The following is a 20380-nucleotide window of genomic DNA, read 5'->3' as shown; positions in this document are numbered from 1 at the left end:
AAAGCTCTGTACTTTGGACGCCAATAATAAAAGTCTTCTATTATTCGCGTCCAAAGCTCAATACTTTGGACGCGAATAATAGAATCTCATCCATCACTCGCGTCCAAAGCTCAATACTTTGGATGCGAATAATAGAATCTCATTCATACTCGCGTCCAAAGTCGCAAACTTTGGACGCGAATTATTTTTTTAATCCAAACCCTAGCAACCCAGCGTAAACCATCTCCATCTGCTCTAATCTTCATCCGCTCCGACCTTCATCCGCTCCGACCTTTCTCTCTCTCTCTCTATGGCATCTTCCTGTTTCTGCCCACCCAATCCCGCCTTCTCCCCACACTCGCACCGCCAGAGTTCTCCGTCTCAGGACAGCGTGGCAAGGCCATTGTGGAGAATGATGATGGTCGCAGTTCTTCGTTGTCCTCCTCTTCTATTGGGAGGATCAGCTATGACTCTGCAGCTGCTGGTGATGTCGACGGTGATGGTGAGGAAGTGCAGAGCTCGGCAAAAGGTGGTGCTCTCGACAGTTTGGAGCACTTGGAGGAAGCTTTGCCGTTGAAGTATGTAGCGTTGATCCCTTTCTCGTATTTTATTAAACTTTTTCTTCAAATTTTCCTATATTATGTAATGCCATGTGATTATTGCTGTTAATTTCATAGTTTGGCGGTACTTTTGACAGTAAATTTGATGTTATAGTTAGGTTTATGTGTTAGTATATGTGCATCATTTAATTGCAGTTAAATGTTACCACAATGTTAGGACTTTTTGCATTCTATTTATGTATGTGAACTATTGAATGTTAATTCATTTCTGTATTCAGTATGATGTGGATTAAGAAATAGATGCATGTGTTTTCTTGACTAATGTTCCACTGACTGTGAAGGGTTGAAATTATGAGCTTACTTCATTAGAATCTAAATTAGATATGTTAATGTATTGCATCTTCAAGAAATCAATTTATGTAACTCGCAGTATTTATCATAAATGTTACACACAATAAATGGGGTTAGCAATCAAGAATGTACTGGATTTGAAAGATAAATTACTGGCCAAGAACCTACAAAAGTTTCATTATTCAATATATGGGCAGTGCATGCCATAGATACTGGCCAATAGAAAAAATGTAATCTGAAAATTAATTTTATTTTTAAATTTTATTTTAGGGTTTAGGCTGGTAAAACCGTAAAATTATTGTGATGGCAAGAAGAATATGAATAATGACTTGCATGTTTAGAAGGTCTACAAGTGTCATTAGGGAAAGGTCCTGGAGTATTTTCTTTCTGACACTCAGATAATGTTCTTAGGTGATGTCCAGTGAATATATAATTATATGATAAAAAATATATCCAGATATTTGGTCCACATTTGATCATGCAAAAAGAACCTGATATTTTCTGAAATGCTGCAATCTTCACTACTGCTTATTTCTCTGCTTGGATATATTGAAGTTGAAATCAATTGGACATTTCCTTGTATCTTTCACATGTAGGGCTGAGCATCGATCGGATTCGGACGGATTGGATGTCCAATCCGTCCATCCGATCGGATTTCGGATTTCTTTTGTACCCCCCTATCCGTTTATTTTTTTGGACAGATCCTATCAGATTGCATAGGTTCGGATTTCGGATATCCGTTGTCGGATTTCGGATTGAAATCGGATATAATAAATTAAAATAAAACAAATTCTAAATTCTAAAAATTCTAAAATAGATAATAGTAATACTGAGTTTCATTACCATAGCGTAGCAACTAGCAAAACATACTACTATACAACTATAACAGTTTCAAACTAAGTTAATAATTACATATTTTCGAATTCCAATGATTATACAAAAAATCATAGACTTGAGCTGTCAGCACCGGTACTCTTCAGTTCTTCTTTCAGCAATTCAGCAAAATCAACACTAATATAGTCATCTAGATAATCTACTCTTCTTCCTGCTAGTATTCAAACTTAAAATGATATTAGTGTTTAGAGTTTAGAAAACAGACAATCAGACATTTAGAGTAACAATACTAAGCAATTATTCACTACGCTAAGTGGCTCAGAGTGCATTTTTCCATATCAAGTAAGAATGTGGGCAAATTGCTCTGAATGTGTTATATTAACACATTGGCAACATACCAACTCCATTCCATTTATTCAGACAATAGTGGAAGCTTCATCATAGCCACCAAATAAAACAAATACATTCAAACTGAAAACAGAGCAAGGAAGAGTTATACCATAATTCCAGAGTGCAGAGAAATGGGCAAAATTGGGCTCAACTCATCTAATGGCAGCAACAAATCAATAACAGAAAGTTGCCAAGCCACTTAGAGGCTAAACACCACTTGCAACAACATGAGTACATAACATAATATCAAACTCAGTAAAGAAATGAACACATTGTAAACTGATATTAAAAACATTACAGTGATTGTAGGCAACATTGATGGTATAGTAGATGAAGCTCCAGTGGGCAATTCTGCAAAAGTGAAAAACATAATAAGTAAGAAAGAAAGTGAAAAGGAAATAAACTTAGTATAATAAAAAAAAAAAGTAACTAAGAAAGTGATAAGGGTTACCTTTCTCTAATCTTTCAACCTCCTCCAGGTTCTCCTCAACTTGGATTGGCTAATTAGGTGCCCTCAACCAATCTTGAGTACATATTAGTGCTTCCACTATTTTAGGAGTCAAGGAACTCCTAAATGGATCAAGTACCCTTCCAGATGTACTAAAACAACTCTCAGAAGCAACTGTGGAGATAGGAACTGCAAGGACATCTCTAGCCATTTTGGAGAGAATAGAAAATCTCTCACTATGGCTCTTCCACCACTTTAACACATCAAATGGGACAGATTCATCATCCTCCACAAGACTTTCACTTAAGTATACTTGCAGCTCAGTTTGCTTACTGCTTCCACTACTTTCCAATCTCTTTTTTTTAAGTTGGCTCTTCAAAGATGATTGAGGCCTACCAACTGTACAAGTAGTAGCCTGGTTAGCCTCACACTGGACTGCTTGAGTAGAGGATGCTGTCTGGGTAGAACTGAGAGAGTATGTAGCTGCATAGTCATCATATAAAGCAGCCATTGCAGATTGGACCTTGGTAAAACAAGCTTTGCCTTCCTCTTCTCCATACAACTGGACAAATTGATGAGGCATGTACTCCAACTTATCTCTGGGATCCAGAATATTGGCAAAAAAAATGATAGAGTTCATTTTTTCTGGATCCCCCCAATATTTGTCAAACTTGTTCCTCATTTGTGTCCCCATTGCCTAAAACAGAAAAAAAACAATTTATTAGTTAACAGAATTACAGGAAATACAAAAAACAATAAGCAAACAAATTGAAAGATAAATGAGATTACCTTTTCAGTCCCCTGCTCAGAGTTCACCATAGCTTCAAGCATGCAACTAAGATCAGAGATCTCAGAGAAGAATGTGTTAGATGTGACATAAAGTGAACCAGAGATCCTCACTGTCATATCATAAAATGCTTTCAACAGCTTCACTAAGCTTTCCACAGAACACCAATCCAAGAAGGTAGGAGCACTCCCCAAGTCAGTAGAATAAGAGGGGTCATTTCTCTCATATGCATCAAACACTACTTGATATTGAATTGCAGTGTTGAGCATAATGTAGGTGCTGTTCCACCTTGTAGGGACATCAAGATGCAAAGCTGATTTAGCTTCCACACCAAACAGTTCAGCAAACTCTCTGAACTTTGTCAGCCTAGCTGGTGAGTTCCTAACCCATCTCACTGCATCCCTCACCTTCTTAACTAACTCATCTGCAAACTTCAACCCATCTTGGACCACTAAATTGAGGATATGGGCTATGCACCTCATGTGCATGTACTGAACCTTAACAGAAGAAGAACCCCAAGATAACAGTTTACTCTTAAAAAACCCCATAGCTGTGTCATTAGAGGAGGCATTATCCACTGTTACAGTAAATACATTCTTAATTCCCCACTCTAATAAACAACTCTCTAGGGCTTTTGCAATGTACTCCCCCTTATGAGAAGAAACTGGGACAAAGGATATAATTTTTTTTTGAAGCTTCCACTGGTCATCTAAAAAATGTGCAGTAATGCACATATAGTTGATTCTCTGGACAGAAGTCCATGTATCTATTGTTAGACTAACCCTTTGAGTTCCCACTCTAAACAACTTCTTAAGGTTTAGCCTCTCATCAAGAAATATTTGGTAGATGTCCCTAGAAATGGTCCACCTAGAAGGGATAAGAAACCTAGGACAAGCAACCAGAATAAACCTCTTGAACCCCTGGCCCTCTACAAACCTAAAAGGGAGCTCATCTATGATTATCATCTCACAAAGGGCCCCCCTAATGGCATCTTGATTAAATACCCATGTCCCCAAAACACCCACAGGAGCCTCTGTTCCACCCTCAGAAGTGGACAGAGTGTTGAATGTGAGTAGAGACTGCCTTATATTCTTTGAATGGGGATTTTTAAGACAATTGCCCATATGATTTCTTAATGATGATGTGCCATGTTTTTTAGTTTCACAAAAATACTCTTTTGCACAGTAAAGGCATTTGCCTTTAAGCACTTTATGAGTTTCAGGATCTTTGATCTGTTCAAAGTGCTCCCACACTATGGATCTAGACTCTATTTCCTTCCTCTTCTTAACAGCAGGAACTTTAGGAGTGGCCATAGGCTGTTGAGCACTTGTCTCAATGCCTGGGGTTTGTACTCCTTGTTCATCCACTGTTGAAGATGGAAGAGGTCCAGTTCCACTTCCACTTATATTTTGATTGCTCTCCATCTATAAAGATTTATGGATGAGCAAATAGGATTCAAATTTCACACAAGCACACATAAGGCCATACACTGTCATAGTGATATGTATTGCATAATCAGGATTCATGATTCATGAACTCCTCATTTTATGGAGTCCTGATTTTAGGACTTAATTACATATAAGTATATAACACATTAACAAATTCATTCCATAATCAGGAGTCATGATTCATGAATCATTAACTCATCATTTTATGGAAATGGTCACAAATTAGGGCTTAACACTTCCATAGTCAACCATCAACAATTCAAGTATTCAACAACATTCAACAGTATTACAATTTACAAATTCAGTATGCTTCCAACGTGGACATCATAAATTCATAAGCACAAATTCATAATATCAATTACAAATTCAGTAGGCTTCCACAGTTCCACACTTCCACCACCACCATACATTTTGAAATAACAAATTTAAGGGTCCTTTAACCATAAACTTACAAACACATATCAGAATAAGCACAAATTCATCACATATCAGAATAAGCACAAATTCATCACGTATGTGGAAACCCCTTAAAATTAGGGTTCAATTACAAATTAGGGTGCATACAACATCATAGAACTAGAACAGAACAGACAAACTCACAAACATGCAACAGGAAAATAAGAAAAAAATGACAGAGTTACATTTTACTTGTTTTCTTAAAGGTTCCCTCTGAGATCTAGGGCTTCAAGGCGTCAAACTTCCACTTCCACTGTCGTCCGGCTTCTTCCTTCTTGCCGTCTTTCCAGTTTGCACAGAGCCACAGACACTTCCACAAGATTCCCGACACTTCCACAAGATTCCCGTCGAACTGTCGAAGACTCGAAGCCTCGAAGGAGTCGAAGGGGAGTTCAGAACCACAGATACTCTCAGACTCTCAGTTGAGACTCAGAGTTCAGACTTCAGAGAATCAGAGATTCACCGGAGAAGGAGATTAAGGAAGAAGATTAGATGAGAAGGACTGAAGATCGGATGGGGATGGCTAGAGGAGAGTAGGAGACTAAGGAGATTTCGAGAAGAAGCTCTGGGGAGTGGGGAGTGGCCGAGTGGAGAATGAGAGAATGGCAAACCCTAGGTCTACGCAACGTTTTATACTTAGGCCATATTTCGGATCTCGGACGAGTTCGGATGGGATATTTCCTAACCCTACCCGTCCGTCTTTAATAGCCACGTTGCGTGGGGTCGGTTCGGATATGACCCGAACTCGTCGGATTTCATCTCTGTTCGGTAAGCGCTGGTTCGGGTCGGGCGGATTCTTCGGGTAGTTCGGGTATTGCACAGCCCTATTCACATGTGATGAAATTTCTTTAACTAGTTAATGTTTATTCCTAGGGGAAAATGCGTTAATAGAGTGTTATGCTAGCTTCATAGTCCTCATATTTCCTCTTTTCCCATTTTGAGGAGAGGTATATCGAAATTCTATGATGGTAAATCCAAATCTTTTACCAGTCTATCGGATGTGTCTTCCCATTCCTCTCTCAAAGATATTGTCAAGCCAGAGAATGCATACACACGAAAACGCAAAAATTTGCAAGAATTTCTTTGGCATCAATAGTAGTTACCAGCACAGTTGTGGTGTGATTTACAAGAAACCTTCCAACTCTAGAACAAAAAGGTCTAGGAATGAATCCTCCTCATCACTACCGGAGCAGAAGTTCTCAATTCCTAGCATAACCACCATGAAGGAATAGATAAGATACATTGAGTGTAGCTTGATTTTCTGTCACCTTATGAACCTTATTTCATATAAATGTTCATGGTGGTGGGAATATATTATAAGCAGTTTTTGGCTTTCAAGATGTGGCTGTTGCTCCCTTTGGTTATTGCTCATGGGCATTTTCAGTATGTACTCATCTATATAAATTGTTTTACCTTTGGTTTATCTATTTTAGGTGCTCTATTTAGACTTTACTTCTCTCTTACTTCAATTTGCTCTGACCTAGAGAATTCCTACTATTTTTTGTCAAAGATGAAAGCAATAAGGTGATGTGTACATGCATTTTTTGGGATTGTGCTAAGCATTTGTGTGTTATAACCCCTAGCATACCTCGGAAAGTCTTTCCCAGGTTTGCTGGATATCAGTACTCTCTTTGTTTTTTGATAGGGAGGGCTAAACTATTGTTTTGTCCTTTCGTATGATTAAGAAAATTGATTCTAAAATCTTTATTATTATAATTGATTTATGATTTATTTCCTTTAGAGATAGCGATTAATTATGGTAAGGAGCTTTAATGCTTCTCCTTTCCTTTTTATGTTTTATTTAGTCTTTGTAACCCTCTGGGGATTTCCATTTTAATAAAGGGGACAAGCAAGAAAGAAGTTAAGTTAAAATCAGATGTGGGAAAACTCTCAAAACGTTCCTATTATCCTTGCTCCCTAATCCCTTTACTTTATCTCTCAACATAGACAACCTACAAACAACCCCCAATAATCGTAATCGCCATGTGACGTGTGCGTTTGCCCGGGAACATAACATCCTTGCAGGGAGGGGACCTGGTCACTCTCATTACAAGTCTTGTTACAATATTCTGATTCTTTGTAACATAAAGTTGGTGCTTTGTATTAAACTTCTCGGAAGTTGACAGTTCTGTTTAATTATTCAATTCTTTTGGCAGCTTGGAGCCTTGGACTGTGCATCAACTCGATTTTACAATGGTAGAGATACTCAAGCTATTGTAAATGAAAAGCATTGTAAGCAAAAGTTACCATTTCCAAAAGGACAGGATCTGTGGCTCAGCTAAAAAAGACAGGAAATGGTGGCAGTGGTTGAGAACTGGAGTATGGATTGCCAGCACAAGATCATTTAAGGTATGGGATTTAAACCTGGCAGAAGGTGTTTTGGAATGATTTCTTTGATATTTGCTATTTTTATTCTCTGTAATAAAGTATATTGTTAGTTTCTTTTTTCTGCATTCGCAACAGTAAATAACTGCCATTAAGTATGCGGTTTATAGAAGCGCAAAACAGGGCTTGACTGGAATTTACAGTGAAAAAAAGGGGCAATGCAGTCTCCTCTTAGTCCACATTTAACTTTCTAAGAATGTGCTACTTTTTTTTTGAAAGGAAGAATGTGCTACTTAAGACCTTTTGAATTAGGTTTCTCTTTTCACCATTTTCTGACAATTTTGAGTTGTGATTGTATTTTATGAATGTCTAACAGTTAAAATTATCACTTAAAAGCAATAAAGCATTAGGATTGCAAGCAATTCAAATCAAGGCAAACATGATTTGGTTTGATTTGAGTGTATTCAAGCTCCCTGTATTCTTTGTAACACGGTCCAAGGCGATTATGCATATATACAGGTCAGGAATACAAAAGTTCATTTAATTTTACAAGACTATTTTATTAACAGCATTCCCAAATTGTAGATTTATTTTCATGAAATACCGGACTCACCATTGATAAACTGGTGAGTGATTCTTGACTTTAATGGGCAAACTTACACAGGTTGCTATTGCAATTTTAACTTTTAGGCTATTGTTGGCCATGTAAACTAACCAATTTATATGGATTGTGATTATGGTAATGCTTTTCTTGCTTAGGTGTATGGAGCATTCAGCCTTCTTGCTCTTTCAACAAGATCTAATGCAAGGTCCAGATCTTCTATTAGCCATTGCATTTATGGTTTAGAACTTTATATAGATGCTTATAACCCATTGTAGTAACACACTAACACTTAAGAATAGACCAATAGTTAACAATTTATTAATTTATTCTCCTGAATTAGTATTTTTGAATTTGGGTAAAGGTTAAAGCTTTGTTATGTCTGAATGAGTTGGTTGATTCCATGTGTTTAACAAATGAGGCAATGATGTTGAACTACATTACTCCATTTAAGAGAGCTCTAACCATCCCTGGTTAGATATTTAAAAATAGAGTGCAATTCAACCTTTGTTGCTTGATTTATGCTTCAAGAAATATCTCTAATAACTCTTTGAGGGTAGCTATTCAATATTTCATATGTTTTGCATATTGTTGGGCTTACTTTTGAAATATCTCTAATATGGTGTTAAGATCAAACTGTTTATGCTATCCAATTTCTCCATTGTTTTCTAATATGGTGTAAAGATCAAATTGTTATGTTATCCAATTTCTCTATAGTTTTCTAAATTGTATCTAGAACCCTGAAAATGATGGATCTTTTGCAGTTGAGTTTCTCTAATTTTGGTGTTTTTCCTGGAAAATTCAACCAGTGCTGCCTGTTTTCTTTCTGAATTTTTCTAGTTTTTTAAAAATGGATATGGGTGGAAAGGATGAGTTCGAGGCGGAGAGGAGAGCTGATGATGATGATGATGATGATGATGGTGTGAACTTGTTCAACTCAATAAGCAGAAGCGGGAAATGGATTCAAGGATTACCAAATTGGGGGCAACACGGGGCAACACTTATCAAGTTAAAGAATGATTTGTCAGAGGTTGAGGAGAGTGTGAAGGAACTCAAATCAACAATACAAATGACAAGTAAGGAAATTAAGCATTACAAAGAAGAAGTAACAGGTATGTAAATCAACTTTAGAATTATTTTCACTTTTGGTCCCATGACTAATAGGTCACTTCTACATTTGATCCTCAAGTATTACTTTTGCCACATTTGGTATAAACCAGTCAAAATTCATCACATTTCTAGTTCAAAACCATAACAGCTTCAACGCTTTGACACTTTTGGGGAGAAACTATATGGTCTTGAATTGGAAACATGATGTAAATATGTAATCGGGTTTTCTACTAGAGGTTTGGTTGGAAAGGCCAAATGTGGGTTATGTGGCAAAATTTACTTCATTCTAAGGTGTTGAACTGAAAATTTGTTTTTTTCTCTAAAGATGTAATTGAGAGGCTTAATGTTTTGAGGGCAGAGGCATGGCTTCAATGTACTCTTGGTCTTGCAAGAGGTAAAGTAGTCCCAAGTGTTTGTTTTCTTGTTGTTTGTGTGAATTTCAGCTTTTAGGCCTTAGTTTTACATTGATTTTGGGTATTGAACTTCTGTGATTGTTTGGATTCCCAGGACATTTTTCTTGCTTTGAGCATGAGGATATTTTATGTGGTTGATAAAGGTTATCACAATATTACATCTTAAGTAATTTATTTTAATTGTTAACATTTAGAATTTGTAGTTTATTTGTAGTAAAATGTTATTAGAATTGAAATTTTAGATTGGTGTGTTTTAGTTGATAGAATTGGTGTGTAGTATACATCTTAAATTGATTAATGTTGAAATATATTATTTGGTAGTTATGTTGGGATGTACAGGAATTTTTTTTTTTTAATTTCTTTTTACTATACTCGTCCAAAGTTTAGAAACTTTGGACGCGTATAGTATTTTTTTAAAAAATAAATAAACACTATACGCGTCCAAAGTTCACGAACTTTGGACGCGAATTATCATTTTTCGCGTCCAAAGTTCTTCAACTTTGGACGCGAATAATCATTTTGCGCGTCCAACGCTACTTTGGACGCTGATTGTTTATACAATCAGCGTCCCTGCCATCTGCGTCCCAGCTACTTTGGACACGAATTAGCCTTAACTTTGGACGCGAATGACTGTTTCTGTACTAGTGGGTGTTGCTAAGGCAAAGTGTACCTACTGTGGCATGACTGGTCACACAGTAGATAGATGTTACAAGAAACACGGCTTTCCTCCTGGCTGGATTCAAGGTTATAAGTCGAAGAATAAACAATAAACTACAACAACTGTTCTTAATGAAGCAGGCCTGGGGATCACTCATGAACAACTGCATAAATTCATCTCAATGTTGTAGAGCCATTCTGCTCAGTCATCCGGATCCAATTCCAAATTGACTGCTGCAACAACTCTGACTCCCATTTTCAAAGAGCTACAGGCATCTGATGAAGGCAAGCTCTCTATTAATTCTCTATACTTAACTGCTTCTGTAACACCCCTGGATTTTTAAAACTTTTAAAGACAATATAATAAAGGTAAATGATTCTAAATCCCAAAATGCGTTTATAAGGTCACGGGGTGTTATGCCACACCTGAGCTAGAGAACTCAGGTGCACAGGCTAAGTTCTAACAATCTCAATCAGTATCAATACAAATCATGGCACGCAGGTCGAAAGGGAAGAACTATCTAATCTACGCCCCAACCTCTAGCGCGCTCCAGTGATCTACTCGTCCGTGCCTGAAAGCCAAATATATCTGTTCAGCGAGAGATGCTGGTAACCCACTCCAACGCGTTGAAATATAATACATATAGAGATATATATAGATATACGAAAACCATTTTGAACATGAAGATATATCCCACGAACTCTAGCTTTTAAAACAGGGATAGACTCGACACATAGAGCTAAGCACAAACGGCAGTGATAGCAAGCATATATAGTTCGCAACAGGCAAGGTAGATAAGGCTGAGCATAATCAATAATCATAACCCAACATAAACAATCCCCAACGTAAATCCCGTAGTCACATCCCCAAGATACTCATAATCACAACTCATCCATATCTCATCACATAAGCACACTTTGTTGGCGCCACAGGACCAATCGCATGCCCATACATGAGGGTCAGCGCATATAGCTCTGACACGGCCCCGCAGCACCCTGCCCCGTCTCACAATACGGAGGGGTCGATCGCAACCGACCGATGAACCACAGCTCATCATAGTTTGATCGCAACCAAACAGTGGACCGCAGCCCAAGAGTATGTCATCTGACCGCAGCCAGGAAAATGAACCGCAGCTCATGTAGAACGGTGGACCGCAGCCCTATATAATATTTATATACCTGACCGATCGCAACCCGCCTGGTTAACAGTCAGTATGGTTCTCAACCCATCCGACTGCCCGTATAATCCATTTGATCGCAACCAAACGGTGGACCGCAGCCCTATATAATGTTTATATACCTGACCGATCGCAACCGGCCTGGTTAACAGTCGGTATGGTTCTCAACCCATCCGACTGCCCGTATAACCCGATTGATCGCAACCAAATCGGGGTAACATGTACATATAACACATAGCAAGCACATGCAACCCACATTAGCACATTGGGAAGGGGGGGGGGGGGGGAAACGTATAACAAAACCTATGCGTGATCCTTCACATACTAAGAATAATCCTAAGGGGTTCATACTTCTTTCACCTAGGTCAACGGGATACCAATTCAACTAGCATGCAATATATAAGACTTATACGACCTACGAACGGTACCCGAAATATCGAACTAGACATAGGCACGATAGACGGAGTCCGTTGGGACACCACGGGGGTCGGAGGAACATCAAACGGGGAAGCGAAAATCCCGAATTGGGGTGCAAACCAGCGGGTAGTCGGTGGGTGAGGGTTCACCCGCCGGCGGCAACTATTCCGGGCAGCGGGTGCCCGGCGGGCAGCTGCCCGCCCGTTGCCGGCGATGCCACTTTTAGCCGCGGGTAGGTGGCGGGTCCCCTACCCCCCACTGACTCTTCTTCACAAATAAACGCCCCGGGAATCACCGTGGAACCCGGAACCATGCTTAGACACTTTCAAACGCAATTGATAACACACGTAGACAATTAACGGATCAAAATCAAGAAACATACGGCACATAACGTATCATGCTTTTCTAAACATAATCAACACCCAAACATACAATTTCCCACCCAATCTACCAAGAATAATACCATATGAATTCCACGATATAACCTAGGGTTCTAATTATTTTTAAATCAACAAGAATACAATTCATCTTCTAATATCAAGATTCGGTAGGAATATTATATAAACATCAAGAACATCATATAATCATCAAGAACACCAAGAACACCATATAATCGTCAAGAACCTCTTATCATCAAGATTACCCATGGAATCATAACACCAATTATCAAGATCATTATAACGAATCATCAACACACAAGAATATGGGGGAAATCCTAAGAGGGGAATCATAGCTATGAAAATAGGTTTTGTTGAGACATGGGTTACCTCTTAGCCTTAATTAATTCCTTGGCTATGAAGGGTCTTTCTTTAACCTTTCTTCTTTCTTGATTTCTCCTAGGGGAATTCTTGGAATTCTTGGTGTGGTGAGAGATTATTGTGGTGGGGGTTCTAGGTGCCTTCTAGGTTCCCTATTTATATATCCAGGGGTCTTATTTAGGGTCTATTCCTTCTAGGACTAGGGGTTGGGTTTGGAGATGAGGGCCCACGAACTATGGTGGGCCTTTTTCCCAATTAATTATTGTAATTTAATTCTCTCTTGGGCAATTGATTAAATGATTAATCTGTCTTAGGGGTCGTAACACGGGGTGTTACAGCTTCAACTTGGATTCTTGACTCGGGGGTCACTAATCACATAGTGTGTTCACTTGATTGCTTTATCAATTATCATGTGGTTAATGGTGTTGAAGTGAACCTTCCCACTGGTCAGTGCATAGCAGTTCAGCACATAGGAGATGGAAGGCTTAATGACAATTTATATCTAAAGGAAGCATTACATATCCCCACTTTTAAATTTAATATCATTTCTGTCAGCAAGCTCATACAAGATGCTGCCTATAGACTAATCTTTATGGCCAAACAGTGTGTGATCCCGGGGACTCTTGGGCAGACAACTAGTATAGTTAAGGAAAAGGGAGGCCTCTATGCAGAATAAGCAGCTTGTTGCACAGTGCACTAACTTGGAAACTTGGCATCAAAGGGGTTAGGCCACTTTCCAACCAACTAAATTCATCTCCTATGTGATGTGGATACTTCAAAGGGAAGTACTCTAGCTTGTGCTGTCTGCCACCTAGCTAAACACAAACGATCTCCCTTCCTTTTAAGTAATACTAGCTAGAGTAATTGCTTTGATTTGATACATGTTAACATTTTGGGACCTTTCCCGGTTTGTTCTTTGAATGGAGAGTATTATTTTCTTACTATAGTTGATGATTATTCTCGATTTACATGGATTCATTTGATGAAAACTAAAGCTCAAACACGGCAGTTTGTCAAAAAATTTCATGCATATGTGGTTACACAGTTTGGGAAGTTGATCAAAACCATTCGAAGTGATGTTCTGGGAATGATATTAGCTATGAAAATGCAGATGATAGTGTATCACATGGGAATAGGCATGCAGCTTATAGTATATTGCATGGGAATTAACATACAGATGATAGTGTATCTCATGAGGATGAACAGACAGTTAATGTTCAGCCATACACTAGTGTCTCGGAGTCTTTGTCTGAGATACAACCTACAGTTCCTGTCTCTGTTGATATTCAACCTCAACGTTCTGATAGAAATCGTCATGTTCCGAACCGGCTCTTAGACTATTACTGTGATGCAGCCACATCACAAGGTACTTCTCCTCACAAGCTATCAAAAGTTATCTCATACAATCATCTTCCTATGCCACACATGCAATTTTCTATGGCAGTCACTTCTATCAATGAGCCTAGAACTTATAATCAAACCATAGGTAATGATTGCTGGAAAGAGGCTATGACTGCTAAAATCAATACACTGGAAGATAATCACACATGGATCTTGGTTGATCTACCACCCAGGAAAACTCCAATTGGATGCAAATGGGTATACAAGGTGAAGCTTAAAGCGGATGGCTCGGTGGAACGGTATAAGGCCAGGTTAGTAGCTAATGGCTACACCCAACAGTTGGGAATTGATTATCTTGAAACTTTTTCACCCATAGCAAGGATGACCACCATACGCACTTTCTTGGCTGTGACACCTTCAAAAGCATGGCATATTCATCAACTAGACATCAATAACGCTTTCCTCCATGGGGTTTAGATGAGGAGGTCTACATGGTGCTTCCTCCTGGCTTCCAAGAGCAGGACACTGGCCAAGTATGCAAGCTCCTACGATGCTTTATGGCCTAAAGCAAGCTAGCTACCAGTGGAATGCTAAGTTGAGTGCCGCACTAATTCACAAAGGTTTTGAGCAATCGAAATTTGATCCATCCCTATTTACTACGGGCAATGGTGCATCCTTCATAGTTATCCTTGTATACGTAGATGACATTCTTATCACCAGTTCCAGTCTAACACTCATTCAAGACCTCAAATCTTTCCTTGACAGTGAGTTCAAGATTAAGGACTTGGGAAGCTTGGGGTACTTTCTGGGCATTGAAGCTCATATGAATACCAGTGGATTAAATATATGTCAAAGGAAATATGCCCTCGATATTTTAGAAGAGCCCGGTTTTCTCAACTGCAAACCAGTTGCCACCCCAATGGTTCCTGGACAGAGATTAACCAAAGAAAATGGCTCTTCTCTTAGTGATGCAGCTCCCTACAGACGACTAGTTGGTCGCTTATTATATTTGATGGCTACAAGGCCGGATCTTACATATGCCACTCAACAATTGAGTCAATTTGTGGACTCTCCAACTTCAGAACACATGAGTGCTGCTCACCGTGTTCTTTGTTACATTAAGGGAGCTCCTGGGCAAGGTCTATTGTATCCAGCAAATAGCAGCATTTAGCTGCATGTCTTTGCAGACTCTGACTGGGCTTCTTATCCAGAATCGCGCAAATCCATTACGGGATTCTGCATTTTCCTAGGATCTGCTCTCATCTCCTAGCGATCAAAGAAGCAAATGACTGTCTTACGTTCCTCCTCAGAAGCAGAGTATCGTTCCCTTGCATCAACTGTATATGAGACACAGTGGATAACATCTCTGCTCAGTGACTTACATTGTCCGTGAAAGACTCAATCAAGGCCTAATCAAACTGTTACCCGTTCCTTCATCTTCGCAAATTGCAGATGGACTTACCAAAGCTCTGCCCTCTACTGCGTTTCAGCTCTTCAAATCTAAACTGGGCATCAAGGACCTATATGCTCTAGTTTATGGGGGGGTATTAGATGATGAAAAATGATTTTGAGGACTTTTATGTCTTTCTTATCTCTGGGCAGTTATAACTGCCAAGCTCTATGTCTAGAGTATATATTTTGCTTATGTCTGTTAATCTTTTACTAGAAATAATAACCTTCTTCTCTCTATTCTCGTTCCCTCCTTCCCCTCTTCTTTTCATGCGATAGACAAATCGACATAAATCATAAAGGGTAAGAACTTTGCCTCGAATAGTCACTTTCTTATTCCTTGGCAGCGGAGTAGATTTGCATGAGAGTCAGAGATCTGGTTTCAGCTACTCCGATTGTCAACGGGACAAACATTGTGCTAGCTTGTAGGTTTTTCACTACTCAATATATTCAATGGCAAACTTGTAATTTTTTTAAAAATTGAGGGCAATTGGAACAAAAGAAGAAATCTAAATGTTAGATAAAAAATTGCAGCCACATGACTTAGGATCAATGGCATGGCTAGTAGGGGTGTCATTTTTGAGGGGCAATTGGCACACTTCCAAATATAAGTATAGGGAGAAAGTCAGTACAGCCGAGAATTGAATTCATGACCTTCCATTTAAAAGAGTCACTCCATGCCACTAGACCACAAAGTCGTTGGCAACAATAACGCTTCTCTTTGTACTAGCCTCTACAAATTCTAACCTTCCTCCCAAAATATACATTTGATAGTCGTGTTCAATAATAGGACCTAAACTGGCCGAAGTTAATTAAAACATGGGAACTAAAGGAGTGTACACATACAAGTTTGTCTTGTTTTTGTTTTAACACTCCTTATTTGTCTTAACATTTTGAATATAATACTCTAATGGAAGGACCAAATTTAATAAATTCTACATAGTCCCTAACCAAATATATATATATTATTAAAAGTTGATAGTCAATAATTTGTTCAATTATACTAAATTTGTTTACTTAATATATAGCATTCTAGGTTATTTTATTTCTTTAGGTCAGACCACACGATGTTCTGGGCATGCCCTAACTGTTGGAGTCACGCTTAAGCTCTACCATACTCAACTAATCTCCATCCCCATTTTTTGTTACATTATTATTGATTCCATATCATCTGTTATTTTCGAAATTGATTTACTATTTTTCTAAATTGAGTTATTATTTAATATTTAATTAACATATATTTAATGGTGTAAGGATATTTTATGTCTGAAAATATAAAATACAACATTTATAACATGATGTACAACTTTACGAACACAAAGAATATGAACATCATATAGTGGTGTAACATGCATTGACTCTTATAACTTAGTTATTAGATGTAAAAATAAATACAGTATATAATATGGATATTATTAATAATAAATATTTAACTATGTTCATCAATATATAACTGGTTGGTAAAAAATTTTCTACCACCAAAGTCAAATTATTACACACAAATACATGCATTTCTTTTAGTGATTTTGAATATTTTGAGTTTTTGTCAAAAGTAGTCATAATTTTTGAAAACTTTTAAAAGTTTACCTCCACATTTTAGGTGTTTATGTGTTTATAGTTATCACGTTATAGTCTTCAATAACGCCGCCTTCTTCCGTCCAATCACCCGTTTTCTCTCCCTTTCACTCATCATCATCAACTTAAAATGATGACCAACTTTTATTCCTCCACTTGCATGCATGGTTGCTTGAATTCTTGGTAACACCTCTACCGACCAGACTGCTTTTATAATAATTTATTATATATATCAAACTTTTATCCGTGTATTTATAAATAGATAACTTTGGTACCAGGTTTAAGTAATTATGTTATACAATAATGAGATTTCTAAATTCGTCATCGAAATTACCAAATATGCTAACCAATTAAGATTTTTCTTGGAATATAAATAGATTATGGTGCCCGTTTAAGTAATTATGTTATACCATAATGAGATTTCTAAATTGGGGATCCAAATTACCAAATGTGAAAATGCAAAATGAAAATGCTAATTAGGTTAACTGATTTATTATTTACTATTTAATTAACACACTTCTGATTCTTTAGAAAGTAGTATCTATTCTATACGACTATACTTTATCAAACATTTTTAGGGCAAAGAATCTAAAACCTCCTCCACCAGGGTTCAAACATATGACCATCCATTTGGAATGTTAATCGAGATGGCCATCACGCTATATGGTAATGGATGTATTTAACGGTGTAAGGATATTTTTTGTTTGGAAAAAATGAAGTACAATATTTTTAACATGATGTACAACTTTACGAGCATAGAGAATACGGATATAATTTTGTAGTGTAACTTGCATTGACTCATATAAATTAGTTAGATGTAAAAATAATATAATATGAATATTATGAATAATAAATATTTAACTATATACTCATTTGTAACAAATTAAAAAATTATTAAAGGACGGAGCGCAGCATGCAGTGTAGTGCAGGCAATAGGGGTGTTACTGCTACAAGGGGAGGTGGGGGTTACCAGTTGATGGGAGTGCCACCACTGCAACTAGCCTTGAAAAATCAAATGGTACACCATGCTTATGAACAATAAACCTAGGCAGCTTGTCAAACATCACTGGTCTCCCTCTAAAATTCATAACCACAGGATTAGCACTCTTGAAAACGTTAGAATTAAATCAAGAAAACCAAATTTTTTTGTAGATACTCCGCTTGTAATCATGCCACCAAACGGTGACGATGTCGCAAAAGTGGCGCACAAGCTTTTTCCATCAATGTTAACAATTAATGTTTGTGAACCTACTACTAAGCCACCGACTCTTCACAAGTAGACCTCTCCTCTCTGGTGTCGTTGCCCTACCTGTGCCTGTTATCCATATCCCCACTTGAAGAATCAACTCACAAAAACCATAAAATCTAAGCAAAAATCTAGCAATTAAAGTGTGGATTCTAAAGCTTTTCTTTCACAATTAATTCAAACAACTTTTTTTTTTTTTTGGTAAAAGTTCAAAAAATATTGATGAATTATTTGGGGAAGACAAAATGAGAAACAAAAACAAAAAATTTCTAATTACAAAAATGAAGGAATAATTGCAATAGGTTGTGCTTGAAAAGACTATAGAAGACGATTCGATTAGGACATATATATGTTGTTAGTTGGACAGATTTATGTGAACTGAACTTTGAATCTATGTTAAATTATAGGGATCGGATTGAATTTTGACTTTACACGAAATTTACTATATTGGGCGTAAAGCCCTAAAGTGATGTGAATTCTTACACAGATTTACACATATGTGAATTTTACTATATAGAATGACACTTATAACTACATGAATTGCACGACACGTGCACGATAATATAGTAATTGCGCTGCCATCGGTGACAATGCAGCAAATACGGTGCACATGCTTTCTCCATCTCCTCATTCATTAAAAAAAAAAAAAAAAAAAAAAAAAAAAAACACACAAAAGTAACACTGCAACAGCATACTTCAACTCAAACAAGTTCTAAGAAACATTACAATTAAAGGCAAACATGACAAGATCAGAATTAAAGGCAAATTGCAATGATAACTCATTATAGTGATCGAGTTTAAAAAGATGATGAGAAATTGTAAGGCCAAACTTGATTGAAATCAGCATCAGAGAAGATCATGTCATGATGGGTACCCTCACCCCCACCGCCGCCGTTTGCCGGCGGAGGCGCCATGGCCGGAACGAACCAAGATGCAGTTGCTGGCGGAGGAGGGACACTACGCTGCTGCAGATGATGTTGCTTCCTCTTCTCCAGCTCTTGCATCTTCTCATCAGCCAACGCATACAAACCCATAAGCTGCCTTAAGTAATTAATTTTTTTATTTTCTAATTTGGTCGAAGCATTTATGATTTTCCTAATATAAATATATCGGCATAATATCATAGTAAGTGTAATCTCATCGGCATAATTATATCATATTATATCCATGTCAAATCATATCATCATAATATCATACGGTCTCCTATCATCATCATATCAATCCATAGTATAAAAGGAGGAGTTTTCAAGTATTTTCAAGCCCAATAGAGTCGTAAATTAGCCCCAATAGTTTAAAATCATCTCTATCTCTATATATATTAAAGCAAAATAATTGTCCCAAAAATTTCCCTCCAAATGTGAAAACATATATTCTATTCATATTAATTTATAAATATATTCATGTAATTCCCAAAGATTTTCCCTCCAAATGTGAAAACAATTAGGTATAACGGTCAAATAAGCCCTCAAACTATACTCAAATGTGTAATTAAGCCCTTCAACTTCAAAAACCTCCAATTAAAACCTTAAACTTACAAAAAAAGTGCAATTACTCTATTTTGTAGGTTACTTCAGGTTACCTTCAGGTAACTTCTAAATTATTTATTTAATTTGATTTTTTAAGCTTATTTGCAGGTTGATTACACATATATTTAAAAAATGATATATTATATTAAATTTTTATTTTAATTAACTAATTAATAATAATAACAAATTTTAAAATAATTTTCTTCTCGGAGGATGGCATCGCTGTCTTTTTCAATTTTAAAGGGTAAGCTCCTGAATTGGAAGAAGGTCCAGCCTCCTCGATGAAGACTTCAGCCAATGAAACTTGCAGAGTAAGGGTAAGATAAGCTCCAAAGAAAGGGAAAAAAAAAACATTTTCACCCTCAAAATTGACTTTGTCAATGTTGATCTTTAAAACAAAGGTGCATCTATCTTCTTCTTCTTATTCCATATTACCGTAAAGGATCCTCTTCCCTGCTCAATCTCAACCATTCCAAACGGATGCTTCACTGCATCAGTTGCCCATTTGGCCATGCTCTTCACTTGCTCCCC

General features: G+C 37.4%; 1 protein-coding gene and 1 long non-coding RNA gene across 2 annotated transcripts; both read left to right on the top strand.

The window, feature by feature from the left end:
* The first annotated feature begins 382 nt into the window (after positions 1-382).
* On the top strand, positions 383-7663 carry LOC109166740. Its single transcript, XR_002051718.1, has 3 exons — positions 383-557; positions 7279-7332; positions 7410-7663. It is a non-coding gene; the product is annotated as an uncharacterized LOC109166740 (long non-coding RNA).
* A 6940-nt stretch (positions 7664-14603) lies between these two features.
* Positions 14604-15224, top strand: LOC109166753 (uncharacterized mitochondrial protein AtMg00810-like). Its single transcript, XM_019315644.1, has one exon. It carries the CDS (start codon positions 14604-14606, stop codon positions 15222-15224), a length of 621 nt encoding a protein of 206 aa, XP_019171189.1.
* Positions 15225-20380: the final 5156 nt, after the last annotated feature.

Source organism: Ipomoea nil, unplaced genomic scaffold, assembly GCF_001879475.1.
Source record: "Ipomoea nil cultivar Tokyo-kokei standard unplaced genomic scaffold, Asagao_1.1 scaffold3105, whole genome shotgun sequence".
Taxonomy (NCBI): Eukaryota; Viridiplantae; Streptophyta; class Magnoliopsida; order Solanales; family Convolvulaceae; genus Ipomoea; species Ipomoea nil.
This window is presented reverse-complemented; position numbering and strand designations above follow the sequence as displayed.

Bases quoted from the DNA above. Each gene is read 5' to 3' on its own strand.
- LOC109166753 (XM_019315644.1), top strand. From the start codon at position 14,604: ATGCTTTATGGCCTAAAGCAAGCTAGCTACCAGTGGAATGCTAAGTTG.